Source organism: Aquarana catesbeiana, linkage group LG06 (assembly GCF_042186555.1).
Source record: "Aquarana catesbeiana isolate 2022-GZ linkage group LG06, ASM4218655v1, whole genome shotgun sequence".
NCBI lineage: Eukaryota > Metazoa > Chordata > Amphibia > Anura > Ranidae > Aquarana > Aquarana catesbeiana.
Window position 1 is genome coordinate 60021349 of NC_133329.1, and position 24883 is coordinate 60046231.

At 43.3% G+C, this 24883-nt stretch overlaps 1 protein-coding gene and 1 pseudogene across 1 annotated transcript; one reads left to right on the forward strand and one right to left on the reverse strand.

Moving 5' to 3' along the window:
• Positions 1-338: 338 nt before the first annotated feature.
• On the reverse strand, positions 339-2165 carry LOC141147969 (SCAN domain-containing protein 3-like; annotated as a pseudogene).
• A 917-nt stretch (positions 2166-3082) lies between these two features.
• Positions 3083-24117, forward strand: LOC141147970 (up-regulator of cell proliferation-like). The gene is made up of 3 exons (XM_073635127.1): positions 3083-3194; positions 18648-21901; positions 22004-24117. Exons 1-3 carry the CDS (start codon positions 3083-3085, stop codon positions 23423-23425), a joined length of 4788 nt encoding a protein of 1595 aa, XP_073491228.1. The 3' UTR covers positions 23426-24117.
• Positions 24118-24883: the final 766 nt, after the last annotated feature.

Here is a 24883-nt window from a genome sequence, read left to right on the forward strand (position 1 = left end):
AAAATTAATTTCGTTGGTCCCTCATTGCTGTAATTTTGCGACTGTTATGAATCGAAATATAAATATCTGATATGCAGGATGTATTTTCATTCTAACAAATTCAGCATCTTAAAGCATAGAAATTAATCACAAAAACAATCCGTAATATATAGTGCAAAATATTTATTTTTAATTAACAATATAGGTAACAAATGAATAAAATGTTTACGACTTGCGTTTATTTATTCATTGTGTATTGAACTGTATTCACCGCATTGTATAATCATGTGAAAACAAAGCGTAACAACTGTAACAATCTTAATTAGACGGTCTTAATATATTAACAGTAAACGACATTGCTACAAAATTGTTGCGAAACCATGCATCAAAAAACTAAAGCGCCAGTGCGAACGCTGAGGTTGCTTCTTTCTCACCAGATCAGAAATTCTCGGGACAGTCTTTGCAAAAGCACAATGAAGATCATCTTCTGCGACAAGTCTACTTCTGTATTTAGACTTGATAACCAACAAGCTTGAAAAGCCTGTTTCACAAAGATATGTTGTTGGAAATGGAAGAAGAAGGCGCAACACAATCTCAGACAGAACAGGATATGACTGCAAACACTTGATCCAGAATTTATTAACGGACATGGAAGAGAAATCATTTTTTGCTGCATCACTGGTGATGAGATCAATGAACTCCTCTTGTGCATTCTCAGGAACATCTTCAACTTTGACTGTGAATGGACTTCTAGCAAGTGCAAACGGGGTGTCAGGAAAATTACAATGTCCGCAAGCATTTGCAGGTGTTCTTTGACAGAACTTATTGTTTTAATCCTTTTGTCAAGTTTAATGTCATTTTCCTCAAAGAAAGCAGATAAATTGGGCAACATGTAAATTCTATTTTCATTCAATTTTTGTTGCCAAAGTTGAAGTTTCATTTGGAATGGTCGGATCTTTTCAGACAAATCTTGGCATGTTGCATTTGGCCCTTGAAGTGATAAATTTAAGTCGTTCAAGATTGCAAAGATGTCAACCAAGTAAGCTATTTTCTGAAGTTCATTTTCATCGCTGAAAAGTGCTTCAAACTGCGGTTTTGCTTTCTGATTAAAAAATGTTTTTAGTTCATTACGAAGATCAAAAACACATTTTAAAGCTTTTCTTCTTGACAACCATCTCACTTCAGTGTGAAAAAACAGAACATTAGCGGAAGCTTCCAATTCATTACAAAGTTTCGAAGAGTTGACTATATAGAGCACTCGCTTTTACAAAATTGACGGCACTTATGAAGCTTTTCATTACTTTTTGTAACTCTTGTGGCAGCGTATTCTTGCTAACATTTGTCGATGAATCATACGGTGAGTTCCAAAGGCTTTTGGTGATTCATTCAATACCAAACATTGAAATCCAGACCGACAGCCTAGCATAGCTGGAGCACCATCTGTGCAAACACCACAAACCTTTTCCCAAGAGATCTTGTGTTTTTCCAAAAATGAACCAATTGTGTCAAATACATCACATGCAGTAGTTGTTGTTTCAAGAGCTTTGCAAAAAAGAAACTCATCTTTAAAGTCGCCATCATGAATATACCTCACGTAAACCAGTAAATGAGAACAGTTTGCAACATCTGTAGACTCATCAAGCTGGATGCTAAATATTCCAAATGGAGCAGATTTCATTTCCTGGATTACCTGATCAATAATATCAGCAGACATGTCATCTATTCTCCTGCTGGCAGTGTCGTTAGATAAGGAAATTGCACTCAATTTCGTAACAAATTCGGCTCCATTTATAACGCAAACAATCTCCTTGACTGCTGGCAACAGCAAATCAATGTTAAATGGTGTGAAGCTTCTTGGCTCTGGCGATTCTAAGAGCCACCAAATATGAAGCTTCAATGGCTGCTAGGTTTTGCTTGTGTTACTTGCCGCCAGTATCAAGTCTGCTTTTCTTGACACCATCAGCTTTGTTTTTAAAATACTGCATATCCTTGCCAGCAAAGCTTGGATGCTTGGTATTAAAATGACATTTCAGTTTGTTGGGCTTCATAGTTTGGGCTGATAGAACTTTATTACAAATAATGCATTGCGGTTTCTCAATTCCTGCTGCAACTATTGAAGTAAAACCATACTTGAAAAAATCATCACTGTAGCTTCTCTTCTTAAGGTTCTTCTCTCTATGATCCATTATCATAGAATAGCTTCAATAACATAGACTATTATTAACGCTTAAAGGGGTTGTAAACCCTCGTGTTTTTTCACCTTAATGCATCCGATGCATTATGGTGAAAAAACACCTCTCTGTCATGGGCCCCCCAGCACTCCCGTTTTACTTACCTGGGCCCTATCACCTGCTGTGCGCATCCACAGGCATCCTCTTCTCCACTGAGTCTGGCCGTTGATTGGATATATTGATAGCAGCACAGCCTCTGGCTCGCGCTGCTGTCAATCACATCCAATGACGCGGCCACCGGGGGGCGGGAACGAGTCATACAGTTGGCGTCTATGGGCGCCAACTGTCTGACACGGGAGCGCGCCCGCAAGCTAACCCACTTAGGAAAGCGCTTCCCAGATGGGGTTAGCTTTAGCGGGGAGCCGAGACAGCCACTGTGGGACCCCAGAAGAGGAGGATCAGGGCCACTCTGTGCAAAACGAACTGCACAGTTGAGGTAAGTATAACATGTTTGTTATTTAAAAAAATTGAACCTATACAACCCCTTTAAGACTCCCAAAATCTCACCCATGTCTCTTGCCTTACCCATCTACAGAAAAAATTACAAAAGTTAAATTCCCTCTCAAAAATTCATGTGCTCAGCCACAAATTTACATCATAGTGGACCACACCAAGTTCTCAGACAGCGTGAGTCTGATCAACAAGCTGCTTATATGCAAATCATAAAATCTTACTCACCTAAGACTACCCTGCCTACAGGGTGACACGGCTGCTGTGCGATTTCACTGCAGAACATGGAGCATTGTCACCCTCCTACAGTAACTGGAAAAATAATAGCTGTACTGGCAGGGCCAACAGGTGATAAAACTGCTACAGGGGACTCAGAGATACCAAACATTGCAGTGTGATGTTAGTGACAGAGCACATCATAGATGGCAGTGTTATCTTCCCTGGAGTTCCACCTGAAGGCATCGGGAGCAAGGTTGAGGACAGCAGGAGAACACTGCCTGGGAGTCTCCATGGAGGAAGCAGCCATGTTGGCTGGTGAGTTCACAGTCAGAGGACTGAAGAGCATGCCTGATGGGACTGGTAGCTGTCTGGGATGGATGCAAGGTCAGTCAGGAGGACTGTGGAGTGGGCAGGAGAAAGGGGCAGTTGCAGCCAGGAGGGCTGGCAGTGCCTGAAGAGGTGTACGGGGCTCAGTAGCCACAAGTGAGATAGCTAGCACAGGAACATTTTTGCTACGCTAAAGGGGTCAGAGGGCCTCTGCCTGCAAAGGGCGGTTCTCTCTTTCTGGCTGTGCAAGTCTGTGTCAGATCCACCAAAAATTGTGCTATCTAGCTAATCCTGGGACCTGTAGTTCTATGAGTTTGTGCTGGAGGAAGAGGAGAGTTTCTGCAAGCAAGAGTTGTGCAGGAGGCAGAAGGAGTGTACATAGTTTTGGTCCTACTCTAACTATCCTTTGATTAAGTGGGCATCCTATATTCCCAATCCCCATCCGAGTTTAACCCCTCAATAAAACAACACAAACAACTTCTGGACTGCTCTCTGACTCTGAATGCAGTGAAGTGTGTGGTGTGCCTGGCTGGGCAGGAAGAGATCCGGGGAGCGGTGTGCAGAGTCCGTGTACTGGGGAGAGGAGTGCGGAGTGTATAATACTGACCCCGAGAGACATGTGAGCGGCACAGAGACAAGAGGAGACCATTATAGGAACTACTAGGACCCACCTAAAGGGCCACTATCCCTCACCAGAAAAGCGCTGTTAAATCATATTTGGGCAAGATAACTGCCAGCACAGAGCACTTCTTGTTTGTAATCTATATTGTCCATGGGAGAAGATCCCTTTACCAATACTTTGCATGGAGCACTTTAGTGACACCATATAGGTTTTTATTAGTACACAAGAATAACTGCGCCAACCTATGTGTAAAATATTATAAATCTGTTAATTATAAATCTGTTATTTATTCACAATGGATTGATGATGTTAAAGCGGAGTTCAACCCAAAAATGGAACTTCCGCTTTTCGGATCCTTCCCCCCCTCCGGTTGGCACCTTTCAGGGGGAAGGGGGAGCAGATACCTGTCTAAAACAGGTATTTTTCTCCCACTTCCAGGCATAGATAGCCGAGCCACCTGCGGCTATCTACGCCACGTCCGGCACCTTCTCCGTCCCCCTGCTGTCTTCTGGGAGACACACAGGTCCCAGAAGACAGCAGGGACCAGTGGGATAGCGCAGCGTGAGTCTCGCATGCACAGCAGGGAACCAGGCTGTGAAGCCACGAAGCTTCACTTCCTGATTCCCTTACCGAAGATGGCGGTGGCAGCACCCGAGAGCCGAGGGACAGATCGGCTTTGGGTGCCAACATCGCGGGCGCCCTGGACAGGTAAGTGTCCTTATTTTAAAAGTCAGCAGCTGCAGTATTTGTAGTTGATGACTTTAAAAAAATAATGAAATTTGGCGGAACTCTGCTTTACGTTCAACATGACGTGTCTATGCAAGAAAAAAATTATTATGGAACAAGACATATCATTTATATATAAACGCCCCAGCTGGTTCCTCAAAAGTGGTTATTCCGTGCCAGTGCTAGATATACAAAGTGTATAGCACCCAAACATGTATCTAGCACTGGCACAGAATAACCACTTTTGAGGAACCAACTGGGACATTTATATATAAATGATATGTCTTGTTCCATAATAATTCTTTTCTTGCATAGTCATGTCATATTTATTTATTCACAATCTATGTATTGATTGCCACAGTACAAAAATGCTTTAATTAATTAGTGTCTGACTTACTAAAGACACTCAGGTGTTCCGTCAGAATCAGCAACCCGTCTAATGTGTTAACCAGATGTGACGTTTCGGGAGAGGAAGTGACGTTCCGTCGCCACCATCTTGGTACTCTCGTCCGCAGTAAGGCTACAGTTAGAAGTCGGCAAGCGGACATCTTTTTACACCCACCAAAGTCTTGTATTTTACACGTATTTTTACCAGTAAACTGAGCTGATATACTATATAAGCCTTATATAGTATGTCAGCTCAGTTTACTGGTAAAAAAATACTTACCGACATCTAACTGTAGCCTTACTGCGGACGAGAGTACCAAGATGGCAGCGACGGAACGTCACTTCCGTGCGGTCTCTCCTCTTCTGGAAGTGATGTCTAGTACACACAGTAACTTCGGGTCTGTCTCGGCCAGCCTTGCAGATTGGAATAGCATTCGCAACCCCCTGGGAATCGGCAATCATTCCCCGGGTTGAGAACCGCTGCACTAATGTCAAGATTACTGACACAGTCTCACTACACTACAGTGAAACTATCTGAGCTGTCCCTACTCTAGCTGAACACTATGCAAAGCTGAATGATGGTCCTCCTCACTACACTCACACTATCCCTAGACTGACACTAAACTAATATTCTACACTGACAATTGAAGCAAAATAGCACAGTATAGCACAGTAACTAACTAATAGCACTGAACAGAGCCCTGTTCTACCTCTGTCCATGCCGAAATCACACTGATAATGGCTGCAATTGAAAGAATACTTTTATACTGTGGGGTGGGAATGAGCCATGATTGGATAAAGTCATGATGACAGTGTCCAATCATGACTCTGACAGTGCTCTGTGCCCTATTTGGCTGAAGCTTTCACTGCTTCAGCCAATCAGGGCTTGCAAAGCACTGTTCAGCACCGCAATGCATTGTGGTCGGTTGGGGGGTGGCGAACAAACGGTCGAATGTCCTGAAAGTTCGGCTGTTTCCTGAACGACCGAATAACGAAAGTTCAGCCCAAACTTATGCTCGGGCCGAACCGTTCGCCCATCCCTAGTTGACATCCCAAGCTAATTGCTGAGAGGCATGTTGAGCCCATATAATACTCTATTTTTTGCCACAAGTTTCTGGAAAATGACAAAAAAACTTCTTCTTTTTTTTTTTTTTTTTCACTCATTTCACTTCCTCACTACCTGTCACAGTTTTGGAGGCCCTGAAATCCCAAGATGGCACAAAACTCCCCAAAATGACCCCTTTTCGGAAAGCAGACACCTCAAGGAATTTAATAAGAGGCATGGTGAGTATTTTGAGACTTTGTCACAAGGTTTAGAAAATTGAAATGGAGTGCGCATGCGTGCGGGCTCAGGATCTGTCATGCAGTGAGTGAGCACCCTGCACCGCCAGCTCAACACAGTGATAACAGCGGGCAGAAGCAGAGCTAGAGAGTGCTCACCCACCCGTTCACCATCCTGGGAGGGTGATGCTCCGGCGGGGATCCGGAGAGCTGGTGAAACGGCAATATAAACAGGACAAATGGAGCAGAGAGGTGCGCCCCCCTCCTGTCCCTGTACAGTTTTCCAAGATGGCAGTGGAAAGACGAGAGACACAAGGCAGCCTGGGCCCCTCTCAACTCCTATCACGATCACCTTCACCTCCATCTACATATGAGCAGCAGATGGAGGCGGGGTGAGTCATTTACAGTGTCCCCCTCCCTTGCTAATCCTCTATGCGCTACTGAGGCTGCAGATTCCCCAGCATCTTCTATGGACATAAATATGGCTGAAATGGCCAACTCGCTGTTTAGCCAATCCAGCCCTGAACAGGACGAACCTAAACCCTCTGCAGGCCCCATATGCAGGAGACGCAGTCCCCCTGGCCCAATTCTCCACCATACTCCAGCAAGAGCTATCCAAAGCCTGCTCTATTATCACTACTGATCTCAAACGAGATATCCAGAGCATAGGAGACAGATTTGAGGCCATTGAAATCAAAGTTGATAACACATCCGCACAGGTCAATGAAAATTCTACTATGATCACTGAGCTCCAGGACAGGCTGGCGAATGCCAACGCTAAAGCAGAAGATCTGGAGAACAGGTCACACCACTATAACGTGCGCATCAGGGGGCTCCCTGAAAACTGCACGAATCTAGAGAGAGCCATACATGTACTCATGAAAAACCTGATTCCAGATATTCCCCCCCATGAGATGGAAATTGATAGGATTCATCGTGCCCTGACGGCCCCTAGGGCAGATGGTCTGCCGCGAGATGTAATTGCCAAACCACACTACTACAAAATAAAATAAAAAATAAGGCTGGCAGACAGAAATAAGCAGGATTTACTCCTCTATGACGCGCCCATACAATTATTCAATGATATTGCTCCATCGACCGTTCAGAAATGGAGAAACCTGAAGCCACTACTGCAGCAACTACTCAATCAACGGATCAGATATAGATGGTCATTCCCGTTTAAACTGTCTTTCACTTATAGAGGCAAACCCCACTTTCTAAGATGGAGAAGATCTGCTGCTGGAGTTGGGCATCATTTCCAGAGAAACCGCAAACATCTTCCCCTCAGCGCCCCCTGTCCCCGTTGTGGTCGGCACAGAGGTCACAACCAGCTAGAAGGTCCCCACCCAACACCTGAAGGAACTGCCACCCCTTTCCCCCATGGCATTCCTGGGGGATTACTCAAATCTACACTGTGCAGGGGATTGATCCCGCCTGTTGATCGTAGTGGTATGACCGCTACCACTCCGTACTCACCACGTCCTTCTTCAGTTAATTGTTGATAAGTTTACTGTTCTGATAACTGATTATATAATTATAGATTAACCTTGGTCACTGCTCTATGGTTTTATTGGTTGATCCGCAGTCCACAAGGTGTGCTTTATTTGATTTGGGCTTACCCTAAATGGACCTTGGATAACACCCAGACATTACCTAACCATTGAAGATGAGTTTATTGCTTTTTAGCCAATTCTCTCACCTATACCTGCCTTCTGATTTTTATTCTTGAGTTTTTGATATTGAGCCGGGGTGAATACACATGCCCTTCCTATGATCTTGAGTTTACCAGATGATGGAAGCAACTTCATGTTTTGAGCCCTGGGCTTTGACCCCAGGGAGGGCTCCAGCCCATTGCTACTTGTACGATTTAATGACTATAATACTTTGCATAACTGTCAAATGGCCATATAACATGTTCTCCTTTTCGCTTTCACTTTCTTACCCTTTTTCTATGTTTCCCTTCCTACCCTCACATTGGACTCTGACCCCGGGCTCTGGTTCTGACGGCCCACCCCAACAAGAGAAGATTGCTGCGATATCCAACGTTTGGCTCCTGACCACATCATACAAATATCCAGCTGAGAGTGCTCTGCCCCACCATGATGGATGAGACACAGGACTCCACATATTCCATTTTTACCCTTAACATAAATGGCTTTAACTCCCCAACCAAGAGGACTATGGCCTTCCATTAATATCATAAATAGAAAGCTGACATCCTGTTATTACAGGAGACACATTTTTATAAAACTTCGGCCCCCAGGTATCTTAGCGCCAAATACCCACAATACTACCTTTCATTGGGCAGCGAAAAGAAAAGAGGGGTGGCAATATACTTTTCAAAAAGGACTCCCTTTACCTCCATCACCGTAGTAAAGGATAAAATTGGTAGATATGTTATGGTGGTTGGCCATATCCACGATCAGCTAGTATCCCTGATCTCCTACTATGCCCCTAACTCGGGACAGGTGGAATTCTTTACCACCATGCTCAAGGTCTTAATGCCTAAGGTCCAAGGACAGGGGATTTTGGGGGGGGAGATAGTAAAATCCCTCTTGACTGTACTTTAAACAGATCTGATTCTGTTAGAGCAGTTCTCAAACTAGTACCCAAGAATAGCAACAAGTTAGCTCTATTGCTACAACTTTATGGTCTGGTTGACGCTTGGTGGGAAGACAATCCCTCCGCCAGGGACTACACTTGTTTCTCCCATGTGCATAAAACGTATTCACGCCTAGATCAAATATTCACTCACACAACGTTATTACCATATATGATATCGACAAAGATCCTGACTGTTCCATGGTCGGATTATTCCCCCGTTAAATTATCGCTCTCTAATCTATGGATGAAGCCCTGTCCTTCTCCATGGCGCCTCAATGCATTCATGCTAAATGATCCCATCTTGTACTCGGAAACAGAAACTGAAGTATGTGCGTTCTTTCGGGACAATTTATCGCCGGAGAAATCTCCAGCTGAAAAACTGGGCTGCCCATAAGGCTGCCGTTCAGGGGAAGCTTATTCAGCAAGCCCATACGGAGCTTATGGAAGGAGAATTTTCCGAGCCAGAAATTAAAATGACCATTAAATCCCTACATCCATTTAAGGCCCTGGGCCCGACGGCTTTTCGGGTCAATACTATAGGAAATATCAAAAGATTCTCATCCTTCACTTATGCGCCTATTTTAATGACATCCGTAGGGGAAATTGCATCCCAGCTCATGAAAATATGGTGTATATACACGTCATAGCGAAACCAAGTAAGGACCATGGAGATTGCTCCAATTACCGCTCAATAGCCTTGATAAATGTGGATTTGAAAATAATGCCCAAAATATTGGTCTGTAGACTGAATTCTTTTTTTGCACGTTATATACATCCTGATCAAGCAGGATTCATTCCTGGCCGCCAGGCGTCTGACCAGACCAGGAGAATAATTATTTCAGCTGTCCTTTCAGATTGGGATGGGAAGGGGCCTGGACGAGGCATGCTGCTATCCCTAGATATTCGGAAGGCCATTGATTCTTTATCATGGGACTTCCTCTTCTATGTCTTATCTAGATACAAATTTGGTCCGCAGTTTTTGACGGCTCAAAAAGTGCTGTACAGTTTCCCTACAGCGTCTTTAATGATTAATGGCTAACTCCTTTCCAATTCAAAGGGGGACTCGCCAGGGCTGCCCATGATCACCTTTATTGTTTGTACTGGCTATAGAACCATTAGCTATCAAAATCCTCGAGTGCCCAGACAAAAAAAGGTATAGAATGTGGGCACAGGTAACATAAATGCGCATTTTTTGCGGATGATATCCTACTGATGGTCTCCATGCCCATCACCACCCTTCCCAATCTCTATGGCATATTACAGCCCTTCCCACGGCTCTCTGGCCTCTCAATTAATCAGGAAAAATCCAGAGCACTAAATATCTCCCTACCGGATTGGATAATGAAAGCCCTCCAACTTTCTATATAACATTCAAAATAATAAGCTGCGCTATGTATCAAACTTGCATGAATCTTTGTGAGTCATGCCAATACACATATGTATGAAACAGTGTTCAATATCACCCGTGATCAGTGCACAAAAAAAGGAAAAGTGAAAAAATATCAAAACATTCCAAAAAGTTTCTATTTATATGTATAAGTCCATCACAAAAAAAAAAAAAATTATGAAGTAATATTTCAAAAAAACAATAAGTCCACTGAAGCAGACACTCTCCCAGAGAATGTATTAAAGACGTTTCTTGGATAGTGACATGCAGTTCCAACACAGGACGTATTGAGTGTGAGGATATGTGGAACAAAAGGTGCCTCCACCACAGATACTACTGCCTCTTACCAGCTCCCTAGGCCTCCTTTCACAGACCCAACATGCCTTAGGCTTTTACTCAGCCTCGGGTGTTGTGGTAGCTGTCAGCGCCAGAAAGATTTCCCCCACTTTCAATAAGAGATGTCATCCCGTATGATGTATATTCGTTCATATGCCGGGAAGAAATGTAAAGCATCCATAGTGTAATCCCTTTTATAAAATTTTATTTATATAAAAAAATATTGCACATACAATTAGGTAGATGTATGTTCAGCAGTAAATACATTTTTTTTTTTTTTTAAATAATTTTTATTAGGCCTAGGGAGCTGGTAAGCGGCAGTAGTATCTGTGGTGGAGGCACCTTTTGTTCCACATATCCTCACACTCAATACGTCCTGTGTTGGAACTGCATGTCACTATCCAAGAAACGTCTTTAATCCATTCTCTGGGAGAGTGTCTGCTTCAGTGGACTTATTGTTTTTTTTTTAAATATTAATTCATAATATTTTTTTTTTTTTTTGTGATGCACTTATACATATAAATAGAAGCTTTTTGGAATATTTTGATATTTTTTCACTTTTCCTTTTTTTGTGCACTGATCACGGGTGATATTGAACACTGTTTCATACATATGTGTATTGGCATGACTTACAAAGATTCATGCAAGTTTGATACATAGCACAGCTTATTATTTTGAATGTTATTTTTAATGCGTGTGTCTTGCATTTATTAGTTTTATCTTTGGGATAGCGCAGTAAGGAAACCTTTGGAACTTTCTATATAAGTTTGCTTGGGAACCTGCCGCTCTCTCCTATTTAGGTATATGTCTAACTCCCTCCATACACACCCTGTATTCCCAAAATTACCCTGCACTCTATAAGCGCTTAACAGCAGACTTGATTAACTTACAGATCCATCCTCCATCGTGGTTCGGCAGACTAACACTCTATAAAGATGAATATACTTCCCAGGATTCCGTACCTTTTTCACACTTTGCCTATTGCTCTGGTCAGAACCGATTTATTACATTTTCAAAGAAAGCTCTTTCAGTTTCTCTGGGGTGACAAGAGGCATAGGCTTAATAGACGCACATTATTTACCCCAAACATGAAGGGTGGTCTAGGAGTCCCTGACCTGCTCAAATATTTCTGTGCCCCTCAACTGTCCCAGTTTATCAGGTTCCACTCCTCTCAGCCCCACTCATTGTGGCTGCATATAGAATCACATTCATCTCCATCCAATTTGATATCCCATATCATGTGGATACTGGCTCGGGGCCGACCTATGATTTTATGCCCCTCTCTCTCCCTATCATTTAGCATTTGGGATAGAGTATCTAAATCTCATTTGTTCTAGTCCCCACGTGGCCCATTGGCCCCTTTGTTGTAAAACAAAGATGTCACCCCAGGCCTCACTCCTCATAATTTCAACTGGTGGACCAATAAAGGGCTCCTGCGCATTGCAGACATTTGTGATCACAAAGGCATGTTAACTAAACAGACCCTAATAGATAAATACCAGATGCCAGATTTTGAACAATATCGGTATATTCAATTGAAACACTACCTAAACACTTTATCTCGCAATAGTGATCTGACGACCATGTCGCCCATGGAATATCTATGTCATAAATATGATAAAATTAAAGGACATATGTTTGAATTGTATTCTATCCTAATGCATACCTCAGTCAGTCAAACAAGATTACACGGTCAAATGGGAGCAAGACCTCCAAGAAAACCTCAAACTAGAGGAGTGCCAATCGATTGCCCAAGCAGCTTCCAAATCACTTATTAACACCTCTATTATAGGGGCAAACTATAAGGTCCTTTTAAGATGGTATATGGTGCCGACCAGACTGGCTACATATGTTTCGGGAGCTTCTCCAAACTGCTTTTGAGGTTGTGGGCAAGATGGAACGATATACCATTTATGGTGGCAATGTCCCAAGGTGCGGTGATTAATTTTAGGGGTGCACCGAGTGGGATTTTTGGTGCCGCAACCGTGCCGAAAATGAAAAATACACTAGGCCGAAAACCGAAACTGATACCAAAAATTACTGTTTTAAAAAAAATATTTTTATATATTTGAACTGCTTGCCGACCACCTCACAACTATATACGACGGCAGAATGGCACGGACAGGCAAATAGATGTATATTTCCATCACTTTGAATTTGCCCCCGTGTGTGTGCGCGCGCGCTGCCACGAGCTCCGTGACCGTGTCCATGTCCGCCGGTGTCCCGCGATCGGGTCACAGAGCTGCAGAACGGGGAGAGGCAAGTGTAAACAAGCATCTCCTCGTTCTGCCTAGTGACACTGTGTCAGGACCTTGGTAGGAGACCGAGTTGCTGAGAGGGCTCCCCTTGCGGCCGAGTGCAGCACAACCCTGAATATGGTACAGGGATGTGGTGCTCACAGAAGCACGGGTTGCCTGGAAGTAGGAGCCGGTGTTGATGGCTTGATAGAGAAAGTCCGTAGAGGCAACGTGCTTAGGGTCCGAGGAGGGGACCAATGGAAGTCCAATAGGAAAATCAGAAGCCAGGCCAGGGGGTCAAACACAGTAAGCAGTCCGAGAATCAAAGCAACAAGTCCAGGTACAGGAGACAGAGGAATGCGGAGTCCGTTTAGCCAAGCCGGGGTCAGATGCAGGAAGCAGGCAGGGAGAGTCAGAAGCAAGCCGGTTGAATAAGCCAGGAGATCCAGAGGAGTCGATAACAAGCCAGGTCGGTACACAGGAAGTCAGGACAACAGGAAGTCAGGACAACAGGAAGTCAGGGCAACAGGAAACACAATCACAGGAACACAGGAAGAGCTGACGATAATCCAGCAATGTGGCACTATCAGTGGGACGTTTAAATAGACAAGGCGTAGTATCACGTCGTACGCACACCGTTCCGTTCGTGCGTTCGTAACATCGCGACGTTGCTACGCACGCGCATTCGTCCGAATGTGGCACCAGGCGTCCGCCTAGTAGAAACATTGCACACCCGTGTGCGTTGATGTGCGTTAGCGCGGCCTTGCCTGTGCTGGTTTGCTAGCCTATTTCCCTGACAGTGCCCCCCCCCAAGGGGCAGCCTCCGGATGCCTAAACGTGCCCATTTTTCGGGGTACCTACTGCGAAATCTCTGAATTAGCCTAGGAGCGTGTACATAACTTGCGGGCTCCCAAGAATTCTCTTCTGCAGAATACCCCTTCCACTTGACTAGAAATTGAATTGTCCTACCTCTCCGACGACAGTCAAGGATAGATTCAACTTCAAATTCTGCTTCATCTCCAACCTGGACCGGAGGTGGGGGCACTTCTTCTCTCCCTGGAAAAGGACTAGAAACAACATGTTTAAGAAGTGACACATGAAAAACAGGATGGATCTTGAAAGATTCGGGTAAAGTGAGTTCAAAGGCTACAGGGTTGATTTCGCGTTTGATCTCGAAAGGACCCAGGAACTTGGGTCCCAATTTCCGAGATGGGCATGGTAGCTTGAGATTTATAGATGAGAGCCAGACCTTGTCCCCTATCTTAAAGGTAGGGCTCGCTCTTCTCTTCCTATCGTACTGCTTCTTATATTCTTCTTGGGCCTTCTTCATGGTATCCTGGAGTGTCTGATAATTAGTATGGATGAAATCCACTCTGTCCTGAACCGCCGGTACTGAAGATTCCGGAATGACGTTGGGTAGGAATGAGGGGTGGAAGCCGTAATTCGCCCAGAAGGGTGATTGGTTGGTAGAAGTGTGTACTGAGTTATTATAAGCAAATTCTGCACAAGGTAATAGTTGAATCCAGTCGTCCTGAGAAAAGGAACAGAAGCACCGCAGATACTGTTCCAGCGTTTGGTTGGTCCTTTCGGTCTGACCGTTACTCTGTGGGTGGTAAGCTGTGGACAAACACATTTCAATAGAAAGTAATTTGCAGAGGTTTCTCCAAAACCTAGAAGTAAATTGTACCCCTCTGTCTGATACGATGTTATTTGGTAATCCGTGTAGTCGAACAATTTCCTTAATAAAGATTTTTGCTGTATCTAAGGCAGAGGGGGTACCTTTCATAGGTAAAAAATGCGCCATTTTGGACAGGCGGTCTACTACCAAGGTCCTGACAGTATAATCCAGCAATGTGGCACTATCAGTGGGACGTTTAAATAGACAAGGCGTAGTATCACGTCGTACGCACACCGTTCCGTTCGTGCGTTCGTAACATCGCGACGTTGCTACGCACGCGCATTCGTCCGAATGTGGCACCAGGCGTCCGCCTAGTAGAAACATTGCACACCCGTGTGCGTTGATGTGCGTTAGCGCGGCCTTGCCTGTGCTGGTTTGCTAGCCTATTTCCCTGACACACTGTCACTGATCGTATGCTCCCTTTCATCGGGAGCAGCGATCAGTGACGTGTCACTCGTAGCCATGCCCCCTAACAGTTAGAATCACTCCCTAGGACACACTTAACCCCTTCCTAGCCCCCTAGTGGTTAACCCCTTCACTGCCAGTCACATTTACACAGTAATCAATGCATTTTTATAGCACTGATCGCTGCATTAATGTGAATGATCCCATAAAAGCACCAAAAGTGTCCTATGTGTCCGCCATAATGTCGCAGTCATGATAAAAATCGCTGATCGCTGCCATTACTAGTAAAAAAAAATTATTAATAAAAATGCCATAAAACTATCCCCTATTTTGTAGATGCTATAAATTTTGCGCACGCCAATCAATAAACGCTTATTGCTATTTTTTTTTTACCAAAAATATGTAGAAGAATACAAATCAGCCTAAACTGAAGGAAAAAAATGTTTTTTTTAAATATTTTTGGGGGATATTTATTATAGGAAAAAGTAAAAAATATTGCTTTTTTTTCAAAATTGTCACACTATTTTTGTTTATAGCGCAAAGAATAAAAACCGGTGATCAAATACCACCAAAAGAAAGCTCTATTTGTGGGGAAAAAAATGACGTCAAATTTGTTTGGGAGCCACGTCTGGGAGCCACGTCTCACGACCTCTCAATTATCAGTTAAAGCATCGCAGTGCCGAATCGCAAAAAGTGGCCTGGTCATTTGGCAGCCAAATGGTCCGAGACTGAAGTGGTTGAATAAAACTTATTTTTATATAACATATTGCTAATAGTATTAGCAGAATTTCCATGTGGTGCACCTCTAGCAGATATAATGCAGGAGATGGTGAGAGACTGCAGACATGGTACAGGAGATGGTCAGAGACTGCAGACATGGTACAGGAGATGGTCAGAGACTGCAGACATGGTACAGGAGATGGTCAGAGACTACAGACATGGTACAGGAGATGGTCAGAGACTGCAGACATGGTACAGGAGATCAATGCAACCTCACCATTGCCCATCATTTGCAGCCTGCCTGTGCCTCATCAGTGCCCAGGAGCCTACCAGTGCCCAGCAGCCTACCAGTGCCCATCATGCAGCCTGCCTGTGCCCGGATCAGCGGCGATCCCCTCCGTGTGTCACGGAGCTATATTCAAATTGCCCGGGTCGCAGTAACAATATCCCGCCTCCTGTAATCACGTCACACTGATTCACGTGCAATCAAATTGTGTGTAGGAGGCAGAGGAGAAGTGATTGGGCCACGGCACCTTCTGGATACAAAAGTGCTGTGGTGATCTCTTCCTGAAATTTTAGGAAGGATCCACTTCTTACCGATGCGTTGTATAGCACCAAAGCGTTGAACACGGCCTATTGAAATAAATATACAGACACTTTCTTGTACCAGCCTCTGGCTTTACAGGAAAGTAGCCACTCGATGCCCGCTCTATAGCCGAAAGACAGCTGCAGCATGGTTTAGATTGCCGGGAGGGCATACATGGATGTCTTCCCGTGCTCACACTGTCCATGCGCCCCCTGTGGCACGCGGGCAGCGTGCTCTGTAATCACCAAGTTCTTGGGACTCGGCTAATTACAGATCGGAGTAAAGGGCGAATCCTGGCCCTTTACCAAGTGATCAGCTGACAGATGATCACGTGATGTAAACAGAAGACGGTAATCTGCTTTTTTTTCCCCCTCACGTTGACAGCGTGAGGAGAAAAAAATAAGCCGATTACAGGCTTGTGTAAACGGAACATCGGTCCCACACAGTTACAGCCACTGCAGCTAACCAGTGCCCACCAGTGATTATTATAAGTGGGAGCGCGGTTACTATTATTCATTTCAACATAAAGCTCTTGGCCTGCCTTACACTCCCACTAGATACTGTGCATTGCTCTATTTATTTATTGCCTCACACTGCAATTCGGACCGAAACGAATTGCACATGTCTAGTCTGTCTATGCATTAAAGCATGCTTGTTATACTCACTGTGGAACCTAATGGGTTAATCATCTGCATTGTGTATAAAGGTTGTTTGATCCTGTATGCACAGATCCTCCCCGTCTTCCACTGACTCCAAAACATGTCCAGATAAGACAGTGTTAGAGGAGTCAGGCTGCACATGCTCAGTTTGGTGTATATTGCTAGAAATTTTTGTATTTCTTGGCAGAGTGCATGTGATCAGCATAGGGTCAATCAGCACTGTCCAGACAGAGGGTCAGGGGTGATGCATCCTGAAAGGACAGTCAATGCAGCATGAAAACTCCTCCTACAAGCTTTGACCAGACACTAATGCCCCGTACACACGGTCGGATTTTCCATCGGATTTTCCGACACACAAAGTTGGAGGGCAGGAGATAAAATTTTCCGACAACAAAATACGTTGTCGGAAATTCCGATCGTGTGTACACAAATCCGACAGACAAAGTGCCACGCATGCTCAGAATAAATAAAGAGATGAAAGCTATTGGCCACTGCCCCGTTTATAGTCCCGACGTACGTGTTTTACGTCACCGCGTTCAGAATGATCGGATTTTCCGACAACTTTGTGTGACCGTGTGTATGCAAGACAAGTTTGATCCAACATCCGTCGGAAAAAATCCTGGGATTTTGTTGTCGGAATGTCCGAACAAAGTCCGACCGTGTGTACGCCCTATAACAGAGGTCACAAGATTGCTATATGCTGCAGAGGAGAAAAGGTATTGAGCAGTTTATATTTACTAAAACTATTGCACTTTCATGTTCTATGTACTGTGGGAGACCAGATATAGTGAATGCAGGGTCCTGGGTTTAAGATAAAAAATAAATTTAAAAAATGGTAATGTATTAAAGAATTATCCAAGCATTCCTTCCTCCCAAAAAATATTGGGCCTCTCTACGCCGACATACATGCACATATTAAAGCGGAGGTTCACACAAAAATTGAACCTCTGCTTTTCGGAACCCTTGCCCCCTCCGGTGTCACATTTGGCACCTTTCAGGGGGGAGGGGGGTACAGATACCTGTCTAAGACAGGTATTTGCACCCACTTCCGGCATAGACTCCCACAGGAGTCTATGCCTCTTCCCGTCCCCACCGCGCTGTCTGCTGGGACACGGGTCCCAGAGACAGCGGGGACCAGTTAGGAAGCGCAGCGCGACCCGCGCATGCACAGTAGGGAACCGGGAATTGAAGCCGCAGCACTTCACTTCCTGATTCCCTTACAGAGAATGGCGGCGGCAGCACCCGAGGACCAATTCGGCCTCGGGTGCCGACATCACTGGACCCTGGGACAGGCGAGTGTCCTTATTTCAAAAGTCAGTAGCTGCAGTATTTGTAGCTGCTGACTTTTACATTTTTTTCTTTTGCGGGACTCCCTCTTTAAATTAAATGCACACGCACCAGAGGTACCTAAGCACAAAAACTGTGGGTTGTTGTACTCTAATTTCTTCAGTGTGAATTGCAATATGCTGCAAAGAATGCCGCAGGGCCAACATTTTTGGGTGATCATTTTGGATGGGCTTCCTAACTTGAGTAAATACACCTCAGTGTACGATAATGTGCTGCTATTGTGCCCTCTGGATGTGTCAACGGCTGCACTTATTTTAACGTTGACCATCACCAATCTTAGAGGTATATTCAAAAGTAAAAACACAAGCTTGCATGTGTTTGAAAGTAATTCAGCTATCCTAAATTTTAAAGACAGCATTTCTTAATCAAGTGATGACATTTCTTCCATTATAACAGTGTTCTCTATTTCTATCTACCAATCGTACAGTCTTAATGAAACGGTTTATGGTTTTTTTTGTTTCCCCAGTCAAAAGACAAGATTTTCAGAAGATTCTAGTACAGCTCAAGATGGAAAGTTACATGAATTCTAAACTCACCTTGGGCAAAATTTTAGAAATTGGGCAAGAAAATCTAGAGGGGATCAAGCTTCAACGAGTACAAGATGTTCCTTGGTATTTCTTATATAATCTCATGGCTTTAAATGTAAAAGCACGAAACTTGCAGCCGGAGGAATCTAGCAAGGATGCAGACATAAGCTTTATACATTTTGATGATAATATCTCGGATGCAGATTCTTGTCTTGTTCACCCTCTGGATGTCCAGTGTACTCTTCTGCATTGTTCAGACAGTTTCTTACAGCAGGAGATTGTGTCCAAAATGGCCATGTGCCAGTTTGCTGTGCCCATCTTACTGCCATCTGCAGATGGTCCAGACTGTACCTTTATGATTTGGGCAATGAGGGACATAGTGAAAAGGTGGAGGCCTCTGTCATTAAAAGAGACAAAGGGCTTCATGGAGGACAACCTGGTAAACATTTCTTTACCATTTTACTCCTTTGTGAGATTGAAAAATTGCCGTTTATCAAAGTCTGCTATTATTAATCAACTTCTAACCCAAAGTCAGCAACACTATGACTATTTTGTACATAGAGATATGGAAGGTGGAAACCTCCCTCGTAAAATATCAGATGGTTTAGTGGAGATGTCCTGTTTTTTTCCTTCTGGAAAAGAAATATCTGATATCTTTACAGACCCACTTGCAGTTCTGAATTTGAGAGGAGACATTTTATCTAACTGGACTCAGTTCTCTTTCCTAACTCAGATATCATCAGCTGTGTTCATTTTTGCAGACAGTATTAGTGAAACAGAATACCAGCTGTTATCAAGTCTTCATAATTCAAAAACAAAATATTTTGTTATTCTGACAAATCCTTCAAAAATAGAAAAATGCACATTACAAAAAAAACTATATCCAGTTCTAAACCTAGATGATAGTCAAATAATTGTAAAAAGAAGCAAAGTTAATGATGCAAATTTGGTAAAGCATGTGCAAAAAATCATGAAAGAACTGATACATAATTGCTTTGTGAAATTTGAATGGATGATTGACACCGCCAGTGAGCTCGGCATCCATGTGGATGAAATGTCAAAGGAGTGTCAGACAGCAAAACGTCGAGCTCTGGAAATCACTAAAAACATACAGGATGTGGCAAAATACAAGGAAAAAACAATGAAGCTTCAGGGACATCTATGGAAGGAGCTTGCAAAAACAGAAAAAGAATTATGTAGAATGAAACACCAAACTGATCAGGATGATGGAGAACATTACAGAGCAAAGCTCATCAACAGAAGAAAAGAGTTACTTAAAGAACAAAACCGACACATTCCACCCGCTGGTATAATGACTTTTATAGATGCAATCATACAGTCAAACCCACAGGAGAAACACTTTTTCCTGAAATGGCTAAAAATTCTCCTTGATTCATCCTCTCGGGTCAATCTGTCAAAGTTACAGGATGAATATAAAAAAAAATGTAATATTCAATCCATCAATCGTATGGAAATTAAAGCATTGGACCAAAGAATATCTGAAAGTTCCCTTGGTATTGAACACTTCCTAAGGGAGCTTGCGCAGTTTTATGAAGCTGAATATTTTATGGTAAATGATGGTAAAATTAGTGAAAGAAAATTTTGCAAACTCCCTGAAATAGCGTCTGATCTTCTGTTGGATGGGTTTCCATTGGAACTCATTGATGGAGATGCCTCTAACATTCCCCTACAATGGATAACTGATGTTCTAGAGGCGGTTGATAAGAAGATGAAATGTCAATGCAGAATGAGAGTAATAACTGTACTGGGGGTACAGAGCACAGGAAAGTCCACCCTCCTGAACACCATGTTTGGTCTGCAGTTCCCAGTGGCCAGTGGACGATGCACACGAGGAGCCTTCATGACTCTCATTAAAGTGAAAGAAAACTTCCAAAGGGAACTGGGGTGTCAGTTTATCCTCATAATTGACACTGAAGGACTTAAAGCTCTTGAATTAGCTTCACTGAAAGACAGTTATAAACATGACAACGAACTGGCAACGTTAGTTATAGGACTGAGTGATATCACAATGATCAATATGGCAATGGAGAACACAACAGAAATGAAGGATGTTTTGCAAATTGTTGTCCATGCATTTCTTCGGATGGAAAGTGCTGGAAAAAAACCTAACTGCCAGTTTGTACATCAGAATGTGGGTGATGTTTCTGCTTATGAAAAGAACATGAGAGAGAGAAAGAAATTCGGTGAGCAACTGAATGAGATGACACAACTTGCAGCAAAGATGGAGAAAAGAACTGGAGTGACGTCATTTTCAGATGTTATTGACCATGACATGGAGAAACATACGTGGTATATCCCTGGTCTTTGGCATGGTGTACCACCAATGGCTTCAGTGAACAGTGGTTACAGTGAAAATATCAACCAACTTAAGAAGCATTTACTTGATTTTTTTCAAAAGTCAAATAACCCTCAAAGATTGTGCGATTTTTCTACATGGATAAGAAGTTTATGGAATGCTGTGAAACACGAGAACTTCATCTTTAACTTCAGAAATTGTCTTGTTGCTGAGGCCTATGAGAAATTGTCCAGTAAGTACAATGATCTGCAATGGAATTTCTCCAAAGTGATGTATAACTGGATAATGGAGACTGAGAATACGATACAAAATAAAGCTGCAATCAGTTCACAGGGCAACTTTTGTAACTATCTTAAACATGACTTAAGTGTCAAGGTACATAAAGAAGAGACAACTATGAGAAAATCTTTAGAAAAATATTTTGAGGATGGAACTGAGAATGCCTCTCTAATAGAAAGATACAGGGAAGAGTTTTTCACAAGTGTCAAAGTTCTCAGAGAGCATCAAGAAAACAAGCTAAGCAACAGAATAGAAGAACTTGTACAAATTCAGAAAGGAAAAAATGCAGTTAAAGAAATTCAAGGAGAATTCCTTAAAATTATTGAGGAAAATGTGACTAGTCTTTTGGGTAAATACAAAAAAAATAAGTTTCTCTTAAATAAAGAGAGAGTCAAGTCCCAGTTTGAAGAAATGTGGAATGACACATTGTCCCGTCTGCAGCTGAGGAGCTTCAATGAACGTAATATTGAGCAAGAGATCCTGAGACAACTGAAGAGAGACATGAGCCACAGTGTTGGAGCTGTCACAGAAAAAATGGTTGAAATACATAATTTAAATTACTTCAAACACAATGACTTCAAAGCTGCAGAAATACATGTAGAAAAAAACTCTTTAAAAAAAAAGAGAGATGCTTTTAAAAAATTTTTTATAGCCCGGGGTTTTCCAGACTATCAAAATCTTTATTTCCTTCTATTAAAGAAATGCAATAGTTATGTTACAGAGAAAGTAAAATTGAAAGTGGACTATCATGAGACTTACTGTCAGGAATTGTTAAAAATGATCAGAGAAGAGCTTCATAACGACCTACAGCAGCTCCACACCACTCCTATGTTTGAGTTGGATGTGAAACTTCACATTTTAGGAAAATTATCACCAGTGCTTCAGAAAATGCACCAAGATTTCATCCAAGAGAATGATCCAAAACTCAGTTTGGAGAAACACAAGGGAAAATATCTGTCCATATTTCAGAATTTTTTTAATGAAAAAGATGACTGCCAAAACAGAGCAAAAGATTTCTGTGACATTTGCCTGAAACCCGCACTGATAAAATTCATTGATAAAAATCTTGGGACAGAAATAGTGGATGATATTGTACAAGGAGAAAACTCCACAACATACCGCAGCCGGAAGTTTTTCCAGTTCACCTTGCTCAAAAAGTTGCTGAAAGATAATGACTTTAAACAGTATGTTGATTACATTAGGAACTATGAGATGTTTGTGAAAGACTGGATCACACAATACATTAAAGATAAATACAAGCAGAACAAAGATATTGAGAAGCTGCGATCTAAAATTCTGACTTCAATTATGAATGTTGTGGTTGAAGCTCTAAATGACTTAAAACTTCAAAATTGTTTAAACGTGCAAGAGTTTTTAAAAACATTCTGTGAAATGTTAAATAAAGATCTTGTTATTTCATCAAATGACTTGAAGGTAATAGAGTTTAAAAATACGGTCTCTGTGTGTCAGTTCTCTGGTGACATTAAGATATTTCTCACTGACACAGAAGAACAAATCAAACGAGAGATGAGGTCTTTAAATATAGAAGATGTTCTCTCCAGGCTCACACTGAACCCACAAGATGAGCTCTTCACCAGAGTTTTTGGATGTGGAAAGCTGTGTCCATTCTGTAATGTCCCCTGTGAGGCTGGAGGTAAAAATCACACAGAGCATTCTGCAGAAGTGCACCGACCTGATGGATTAGGAGGATATAGAAATTCTATAACAGAAATCCTGAGTCACGATATATGTTCAACCAATGTGCATGGAAATGGTGCATTCAGTCTTTCATACACAGAAGAGGTCTATTACCCTTACAAGGATTACCGCACATTCTATCCTGACTGGGCCATTCAGGCTGATACAACCATCAATGCCTCTGATTACTGGAAGTTTATTTTAATGAAATTTAATGACCAGTTTGCGAAAGAATACAAGGCTAAACCAGCTGAGTTTCCAGAGGACTGGAAAGAAATTACACAACAACAAGCAATGAAGAGTCTAGAGGAGCTATATAACATGAAAGAATGCATTAAAGCAGGGGTCTCCAACCCCCAGGCCGCGGCCCACTACTGGGCCGCAGCCTGTTTACAGGCGGGCCACAAAGTCTCCACAATCTGAGGGGCGATAGATCACCACCAACACTGCACTTCCGCCCACACACAGCCCCGCCGATACACTGTTGGGGGTGAAGCAGGCGAGCAGAGAGATGATAACATCTCCCACCGCCCACACAGCCCAGCCGGTATACTGTTGGAGGTGAAGCGGGGGAGCAGAGAGATGACATCATCTCTCACCGCCCGCCCTGCATCACCGCTGTTCTCTCACGCGGAACCCACCACTCCACTGCACTGCCTCTGTGCTTAGTGACAATTTGCGTCTAGGAGGCAGGAGACAGTGGCATGTGCAATCTCCATCTGGTGGCATGTGGCAAGTGACTGCGGCAATCTGCATCTGGAGGCATGTGGCAATCTGCATCTGGTGGCATGTGACTGTGGCAATCTACATCTGGTGGCATGTGGCAAGTGACTGGCACTCTGCATCTGGTGGGATGTGGCAATCTGCATCTGGTGGCATGTGACTGTGGCAATCTGCATCTGGTGGCATGTGGCAATCTGTATCTGGTGGCATGTGACTGTGGGAATCTGCATCTGGTGGCAGGCGAGGTGGCAAGTGGCAATCTGGTGGCAGATTCTGCATTATGGTGAGTTGAACTATCTCATTTTATAGTACAATATAATAATAAAAATAGTGCGCTTCAATCAACCTGACATCATATTAACCATGGTGATGTGATGATTGAAGTGCTAACACCAGCCTTTTTCTGACAAATTGGCCACAAAAAACTGCATAGTCACCTAGACCCCCCCCCCCCCCTCCCTCGGGCCTTGGCACAATTTTCATCCACAATGCCGGTCCCCGGTGCCAAAAAGGTTGGGGACCACTGCATTAAAGGACAAAAAAAGAATATTCTTCACGGTACTTCCTTTTCATATGCAAAATCTGGGCACGTTTATGTTACCTTAAAAGAGAAGTAAGGGTTTCTTTTTTTTCCACAATCATACTTACCTAGATGAATGCTGTATCTGTCCCCCAGCGCCTCTGCACTGAAAACTGAGCGATCGATTACCGCCGATCACTCAGTTTTCAGAGTTACGTGATCAGAGAGCTGCAGACTGTCATTCACAACTCTCAGCTTTTTTCCCTCTACGCTCACTGGAGCGCTGAGCTGTGGAGGGGGCAGAATGGCCATCTCAGGCTCTCAGTGACTCGCTGAGACGGTATCAGTCCAGGCACCTGGCTGATCCAGACTCCCATTGCCTGGACTGATTTCTGTGACATCAGAGGGCGGACTTCAGCCCACTCTCTGCTGAAAACGGGTCACACCAGCGCAAGAGAAAAGGGGGGTAATGGTCTGGAGAAACCACTCTGACACCTCCATCCCTAAATGCAGCAAGAAAAAGGAAGGCAGCCCTGGGACTTTGAATGAGGTGGGAGAGATTTGGGACACATCCACAATAAGTGCAATAAAATTGTTTTATTGATCACAGAATGCTATATAAAACAACTGGGAACAGC

Excerpts from the sequence above, each read along its gene's own strand:
- LOC141147970 (XM_073635127.1), top strand. The coding sequence starts at position 3,083 with ATGGCAGTGTTATCTTCCCTGGAGTTCCACCTGAAGGCATCGGGAGCA. Across the intron at positions 3,195-18,647 it reads GGAAGCAGCCATGTTGGCTG|TCAAAAGACAAGATTTTCAG; the intron begins GTGAGTTCACAG and ends TTGTTTCCCCAG. Across the intron at positions 21,902-22,003 it reads TCAAAGCTGCAGAAATACAT|AAATGCAATAGTTATGTTAC; the intron begins GTAGAAAAAAAC and ends CTTCTATTAAAG.